At 35.8% G+C, this 8,180-nt stretch overlaps 3 protein-coding genes across 3 annotated transcripts; 1 reads left to right on the forward strand and 2 right to left on the reverse strand.

Annotated features, from left to right (window-relative positions):
• Positions 1 to 496: 496 nt before the first annotated feature.
• On the forward strand, positions 497 to 1,247 carry LOC134252889 (histone H3). Its single transcript, XM_062735432.1, has one exon. It carries the CDS (start codon positions 712 to 714, stop codon positions 1,120 to 1,122), a length of 411 nt encoding a protein of 136 aa, XP_062591416.1. The 5' UTR covers positions 497 to 711; the 3' UTR covers positions 1,123 to 1,247.
• A 3,292-nt stretch (positions 1,248 to 4,539) lies between these two features.
• On the reverse strand, positions 4,540 to 5,292 carry LOC134252888 (histone H3). Its single transcript, XM_062735431.1, has one exon. It carries the CDS (start codon positions 5,073 to 5,075, stop codon positions 4,665 to 4,667), a length of 411 nt encoding a protein of 136 aa, XP_062591415.1. The 5' UTR covers positions 5,076 to 5,292; the 3' UTR covers positions 4,540 to 4,664.
• A 1,043-nt stretch (positions 5,293 to 6,335) lies between these two features.
• On the reverse strand, positions 6,336 to 7,061 carry LOC134252887 (histone H1-delta-like). The gene has a single exon (XM_062735429.1). The coding sequence runs from the start codon at positions 7,056 to 7,058 to the stop codon at positions 6,456 to 6,458; it is 603 nt and encodes a 200-aa protein (XP_062591413.1). The 5' UTR covers positions 7,059 to 7,061; the 3' UTR covers positions 6,336 to 6,455.
• Between the last annotated feature and the right edge of the window lie 1,119 nt (positions 7,062 to 8,180).

Raw genomic sequence — 8,180 nt, forward strand, 5'->3', positions numbered from 1 at the left:
AAGTCGTGGAAGAAAAGAAAGAAGACGCACACACACACACAAAGTGAAACCTAGTTCATTAAATATTCAAATTAATACATATACAGTCTGTCTAACCTCTTTTTATAAAACACTGATTCTTGGATAAAGGATAGAAAATAATAATTAATATTAATGAATAAAATCCTTTTTGATAAGCATTAATTTTATTAAAATAGAAAGGTTTGTGTTTGTTGATACATTAAATGAGACATTTTTAGGATGAAAACTACTGCTCTGTGGGGAAAAGCAGGTAATCCAACAACAAAATGATAATTATAAAATAATTATAAAATATAATAAAATGATAAATTAAACAAAAATAAATAAATAAAAAACCACGGAAGAGTATATCTTTTATTTCAATCATTTGAATTATCATTTGATATCTTAGCTGCACACCTTGTCCAATAAGTCATAAAAACATTGAACTGTCATAATACCGTGATTTTTAAAAAGAAGCACAAAATTCTTTGCAAAATGTGGATCGAAATGATTTCAGCAAAGACCAATCGAAACACGCTGTGCTTAGCTAATCATAAGGTGCCTTGTATAACACAGGGACCAATTAAAAACATTCTTACTACACGCGCGGTGATTTCAATGTAAGATCGGATCCGCAGGTCACAGAACAGTATAAAATTATACCTGACACGGCGTACCAATCATTCATTTGATCTGAACACAGAGAAGATGGCACGTACCAAGCAGACCGCAAGAAAATCTACTGGAGGCAAGGCCCCACGAAAACAGCTGGCTACCAAGGCAGCCCGCAAGAGTGCACCGGCCACCGGTGGGGTGAAGAAACCACACAGATACAGGCCAGGAACTGTCGCTCTCCGTGAGATCAGGAGGTACCAAAAGAGCACTGAGTTACTCATCAGGAAACTCCCATTCCAGCGCTTAGTGCGTGAAATTGCCCAGGATTTCAAGACCGATCTGCGTTTCCAGAGTTCCGCCGTCATGGCCCTTCAGGAAGCCAGTGAGGCCTACCTTGTCGGACTCTTCGAGGACACCAACTTGTGTGCTATCCATGCCAAGAGAGTGACCATCATGCCCAAGGACATTCAGCTTGCTAGACGTATCCGCGGCGAACGAGCTTAAACACCCTAATCTTGTCTAAGACAAACAAAAACGGCCGTTTTCACGGCCACCAAAACTCCTTAGAAAAGATACCTTCATAATACATCACACCAGAAACGTATATTCTTTATACACAATATAATTCACTTGCAAAAATACACATTCATAGACACGCCAGTTAAAAACTTATTATCGATATGATTCTATATTTAACCTACAACCTTATTGATCATATAATCCAATATTTCAATGACTGGCCTATCATCAAGAAAAAGTTCAGTTTTTCTGTGTTTAAATGTATAAATCTATGTGTTCGGGGGGACTAACTTATGATATTGTTCGATACGATATATCTATATTCTTACATTCAATGGAATCATCAATTAAAATGTTATATCGAAAAAATGAGGCGTTTACATTACATACATGTATTGCCACAAAAGTATGATAACGGTTTATAAACATTGATCAACAGATGTTACAGAGGGGCTTTGTAACACAATTTTTAAAACATTCAAACACAGAGTTTTTAAAGTAGGTTTTTTTTAACCGGAATGAAGTAGATCAATAAATTTTACCATAATAGGCCTTGCATATAAATAGAAACATATATATATATTTTTCTCTTAACTCAACATTAAAAAATACACATTAGAACAAAATGACATTCATCTTTTGATTTCGTTCCAAATACAAAATAGGCATTTTCGTTCATTTGTGGAACCAGAATCGATGCGCAAACAATGTGAAGATAATCTGAGTCTACTCAGTGCTGTTCTGTGTTTTGCATAATATATGTATACAAGTGAGATATTCAGCCTGGTCTGGTGCATAGTCGGGTTTAGATATTTAAGCAGTTTTAAAGGATGAACACTTTCTGTATTTACTCTGAGTTGAATGTAGGTGGGGACAACCAAACAAACGAAAAAGAAAAAAAAAATCTTTACAGAAGGAATATCATTGAATCTCCTAACTGTATTTGTGGTCTAAATGAGGATGTTTATCATATTTTTCTTTGTTTGTAAAAGATATATAAGAGCAAGAAATAAGCTTTTTTGACCAACTTTTAAAGCTGGACGAATCGATTTAAATAGACACACATCTGCTGTTATGGGGTACTGACACTTTATATATCCTATGATATGAACTGTCTTATATTTTCAGCAGTTCACAAATTTATCAATGAATCTGGAAGATTTAATTAACATTTTAATTTATTAATCTTACTTGTTAATTTTATATACTTAAATCTGTTATTATTGTGACAATTATACTAAATGTATCAACTTTACTAACACCAGGAGAAGAACTTGTAAGTTGTAATAACTTGTTTCTGATCCCTTTGAGTTAACAATAAAATATGTTCAAATCAAATCAAAAAAGAAAACAACGGAACTATCGGCTTTCGGCTCTGTTTAAAATATAAAACGTTAAAATAATAATAATAATAATGAATGGACTTTTCATTAACTGACTCGGGGGAAAAAAAAAACCCAAAACCAAAAAACAGATTATGATAATTTAGAACGAACTTAAACTGTCTGTAATTATGCAAATCAAGGCTTAACAACAGCTGGAAATGAGTGAATGAATGCAGAGCGAGAACCAATCATTACGAGGCTAACGGACTGCCTTCGGGACGTGAAAATTGCACTACCGAACTTTTCAAGATACCTTGTTTTCTAGCGCGTCGTTAATTGGCGCTATATATACCGCGTTCTCGGCGGTTCACGGCATTTCAGCAGATTATCTACTGAGTGTATAACAATGTCTGGTCGTGGAAAAGGAGGAAAGGGGCTTGGAAAAGGGGGCGCTAAGCGTCACAGAAAAGTCTTGAGAGACAACATCCAGGGCATAACCAAACCAGCCATCCGCCGTCTTGCACGCAGAGGTGGAGTCAAACGTATCTCTGGACTCATCTATGAAGAGACCCGTGGTGTCCTGAAAGTTTTCCTTGAGAACGTCATTCGCGATGCTGTCACTTACACGGAGCATGTCACTCATTTCCAGCTGTTGTTAAGCCTTGATTTGCATAATTACAGACAGTTTAAGTTCGTTCTAAATTATCATAATCTGTTTTTTGGTTTTGGGTTTTTTTTTCCCCCGAGTCAGTTAATGAAAAGTCCATTCATTATTATTATTATTATTTTAATGTTTTATATTTTAAACAATGCCGAAAGCCGATAGTTCCGTTGTTTTTCTTTCTTGATTTGATTTGAACATATTTTATTGTTAACAAAAAAGGATCAGAAACAAGTTATTACAACTTACAAGTTCTTCTCCTGGTGTTAGTAAAGTTGACACACTTAGTACAATTGTCATAATAATAACAGATTTAAGTACATAATATTTACATGTAAGATTAATAAATTAAAATGTTAATTAAATCTTCCAGATTCATTGATAAATTTGTGAACTGCTGAAAATATAAGACAGTTCATATCATAAGATATATAAAGTGTCAGTACCCCATAACAGCAGATGTGTGTCTATTTAAATCGATTCGTCCAGCCTTAAAAGTAGGTCAAAAAAGCTTATTTCTTGCTCTTATATATCTTTTACAAACAAAGAAAAATATGATAAACATCCTCGTTTTGACCACAAATACAGTTAGGAGATTCAATGATATTCCTTCTGTAAACATTTTTTTTTTTTTCTTTTTGGATTGTTTGGTTGTCCCCACCTATATTAAACTCAGAGTAAATGCAGAAAATGTTCATCCTTTAAAACTGCTTAAATATCTACACCCGACTATGCACCAGACCAGGCTGAATATCACACTTGTATACATATATCATGCAAAACACTGAACAGCACTGAGTAGACTCAGATTATCTTCACATTGTTTGCGCATCGATTCTGGTTCCACAAATGAACGAAAATGCTTATTTTGTATTTGGAACGACATCAAAAAATGAATGTCATTTTGTTCTAATGTGTATTTTTTAATGTTGAGTTAAGAGAAAAATATATATATGTTTCTATTTTTATGCAAGGCCTATTATGGTAAAATTTATTGATCTACTTCATTGCGGTTAAAAAAAACCTACTTTAAAAACTCTGTGTTTGAATGTTTTAAAAATTGTGTTACAAAGCCCCTCTGTAACATCTGTTGATCAATGTTTATAAACCGTTATCATACTTTTGTGGCAATACATGTATGTAATGTAAACGCCTCATTTTTTCGATATAACATTTTAATTGATGATTCCATTGAATGTAAGAATATAGATATATCGTATCGAACAATATCATAAGTTAGTCCCCCCGAACACATAGATTTATACATTTAAACACAGAAAAACTGAACTTTTTCTTGATGATAGGCCAGTCATTGAAATATTGGATTATATGATCAATAAGGTTGTAGGTTAAATATAGAATCATATCGATAATAAGTTTTTAACTGGCGTGTCTATGAATGTGTATTTTTGCAAGTGAATTATATTGTGTATAAAGAATATACGTTTCTGGTGTGATGTATTATGAAGGTATCTTTTCTAAGGAGTTTTGGTGGCCGTGAAAACGGCCGTTTTTGTTTGTCTTAGACAAGATTAGGGTGTTTAAGCTCGTTCGCCGCGGATACGTCTAGCAAGCTGAATGTCCTTGGGCATGATGGTCACTCTCTTGGCATGGATAGCACACAAGTTGGTGTCCTCGAAGAGTCCGACAAGGTAGGCCTCACTGGCTTCCTGAAGGGCCATGACGGCGGAACTCTGGAAACGCAGATCGGTCTTGAAATCCTGGGCAATTTCACGCACTAAGCGCTGGAATGGGAGTTTCCTGATGAGTAACTCAGTGCTCTTTTGGTACCTCCTGATCTCACGGAGAGCGACAGTTCCTGGCCTGTATCTGTGTGGTTTCTTCACCCCACCGGTGGCCGGTGCACTCTTGCGGGCTGCCTTGGTAGCCAGCTGTTTTCGTGGGGCCTTGCCTCCAGTAGATTTTCTTGCGGTCTGCTTGGTACGTGCCATCTTCTCTGTGTTCAGATCAAATGAATGATTGGTACGCCGTGTCAGGTATAATTTTATACTGTTCTGTGACCTGCGGATCCGATCTTACATTGAAATCACCGCGCGTGTAGTAAGAATGTTTTTAATTGGTCCCTGTGTTATACAAGGCACCTTATGATTAGCTAAGCACAGCGTGTTTCGATTGGTCTTTGCTGAAATCATTTCGATCCACATTTTGCAAAGAATTTTGTGCTTCTTTTTAAAAATCACGGTATTATGACAGTTCAATGTTTTTATGACTTATTGGACAAGGTGTGCAGCTAAGATATCAAATGATAATTCAAATGATTGAAATAAAAGATATACTCTTCCGTGGTTTTTTATTTATTTATTTTTGTTTAATTTATCATTTTATTATATTTTATAATTATTTTATAATTATCATTTTGTTGTTGGATTACCTGCTTTTCCCCACAGAGCAGTAGTTTTCATCCTAAAAATGTCTCATTTAATGTATCAACAAACACAAACCTTTCTATTTTAATAAAATTAATGCTTATCAAAAAGGATTTTATTCATTAATATTAATTATTATTTTCTATCCTTTATCCAAGAATCAGTGTTTTATAAAAAGAGGTTAGACAGACTGTATATGTATTAATTTGAATATTTAATGAACTAGGTTTCACTTTGTGTGTGTGTGTGCGTCTTCTTTCTTTTCTTCCACGACTTTTAAAGATATAATCATATCCTGCACTTATAAGAACCTGTTTAGGGGAAAGGAATTTTGTAAGCAGCTTCTTGTGTTTCATGTGTTATATCTACAACGCACGAGGCTTGTGATAATGTACAGGGTGTCCGACAGATGCATTAAATGCATTGCATTTCAAAAATAAATCTTAAGAGTCCTTGAACAAGTCATCATTTCATTTTCAAATTGATAAAAGAGCTAGCTTTGAATAAAGGAAATGAGGGGGGGGGGGGAAAGAAAAAAAGAGAGTAGAAATCATACAATGAATGTGGAATTTGGAATGGAATTACATTGCTATCATGTCTACATGTATGATAAAAATAAAATCATATCTGCATTTAATGCATTGATATAGGAAATCATGCTCTCTGTTTCTAAATATTATAATTATCAAATCTCTCTCTCTCTCTCTCTCTCTCTCTTTTTACAGGAATATACACATTCAAATACTTTTATTTTGTTGTTGTTCAAGAGGGCATGCTGCATTTGAAATTGTTTAACAAAATATAGAATTTGAGATAGAGATACATGTTGAAACATTTTCTAACGACTGTAACTGAGGTATCTTTTCTGAAAATTTTGGTAGCCCTGAAAAGGGCTTTTTTTTTTTAATAAGCTTGGATGCAGACTGACAGGGATGCTCAGACTGCTTATTTCTTTGCTGCTGCCTTCTTGGGTGTCTTGGTTTTCTTGGCTGCTGTTTTCTTAGGAGTTTTGGCCTTCTTGGGTTTGGTTGCAGCCTTCTTTGGGGACTTGGGTGTCGCCTTCTTCTTGGGAGATTTGGCTTTCTTGGGTCCGGCTGGTTTCTTGGCTGCTGCTGCTGCCTTCTTCTTAGGAGTCTTGGCCTTCTTCTCACCGGCGGGTGTCCTGGGCTTAGCAGCGGTCTTCTTAGGTTTAGCTGCCTTGGGTTTGGCAACCTTTTTGGCTTTAGGCTTCTTCTCGGTCTTGGGTTTTTCTCCAAGCTTGAAGGAGCCACTGGCGCCTGTACCCTTAGCCTGCTTGAGAGCACCCTTTTTAACACCATTCTTCAGGGCCATTTTCAGGTGAGCGTTGACGAAATTAGCATCGTTGCCCACTTTGTAGTTGGCCATGATGTACTTGAGAATGGCCTGTCTGGATGAGCCCCCGCGTTCCTTCAGGGCTGAAACGGCGGCGCTGATCATGTCTATGTACTTGGGGTGTGCAGCAGGCACTTTAGGCTTTGTGGCCTTCTTCTTAGCTGGAGATTTGGCTGGAGCAACGGAATCTGCCATGGCTACTTCGGGATAATGGTTTACTTCTCGGGAACAGCTGGGAATGAAAATGGCTCGGTCACTCGCACTTGCTGCTTTTGTTTACACCGAGCGCGGACCCTCGAGAAAACATCCAGTTCGCCGAGGTCGATGTACGTTCATGTATCGTGTGTTTCAAGAAGGGTATTTGCATCCGCGCTGCAACTCGGCAGATGGATTTGATCGCAAAATATAGGCAGAGTCCTAACCTGCAGTCATCTCTTTAACATGTTATCTATTTACATTCTTAAATTCTTTCTTAATACTGTGCTCAAATTCAGGAAAATGGGCATCTGAACCTTTGTCTCGGAACTTCGTGGTACGATAAAAGTTGAAAAATGTGCTTGAAACGACGATTATCAGTTACGATTTAAGTGAAAAATTTCAAGAGATAACTTTAAAAATGCCCTTTGAATCTTCAAGTCTTGCAGATATTATCAATTCGCCCTCAAACTGTGAGAAATCAACACAGAAAGTGTGCCAAACGTGAGACAGTAGACGCATGGAAATATATATAATGACATCGAGATTCATTCAAAAGCCTTATTTTTGTCGTGGTTTTTCTGATTCATATTTCAGTGCAGAAGGCAACAATATAAGGAAAGGGGAACAAAAATTAACAAAAGGAAAAGACAGGAAAATAAATTAACGAGATGATTTACATTTAATAAAAGGTCCGACTTTAAAATTGAATTGTCCCAGTCTTAAACGGAAAACGGAAAGCTGTTCTCCGTGAGCAGATGATATTCTATAACTAACTTACAGCATACATGCATGCAAATGTCTTGTTTTGTTTAATATCATTTTATTTAATAATCATTTTGGCCTTAAAAAAACACAAAGACAATATATTTAGAAAGCAGCAAAATATATCTTTTCTCTCTATTGTTCAATAATTCTGAAAGATTTACATGTTACTATATACACAAACGTATAAACATTGATTAATTTGTATTTAATTGTTTATCAGAAATTCAAAACTCATTGATTTGCAGATTTTGCCGACGTTAAATATTCAACTGTGACCCCATTTTATCTTTGTTTTAAGAATGTAGGGAAAGGGCGTAATAATTACTTAAATTCTGTGCCCAATTATTCCCTTAA

Source organism: Saccostrea cucullata, unplaced genomic scaffold (genome assembly GCF_032062105.1).
Source record: "Saccostrea cucullata isolate Sc308-1 unplaced genomic scaffold, CSIRO_AGI_Scuc_v1 ctg17196, whole genome shotgun sequence".
In the NCBI taxonomy this organism is placed as follows: Eukaryota; Metazoa; Mollusca; class Bivalvia; order Ostreida; family Ostreidae; genus Saccostrea; species Saccostrea cuccullata.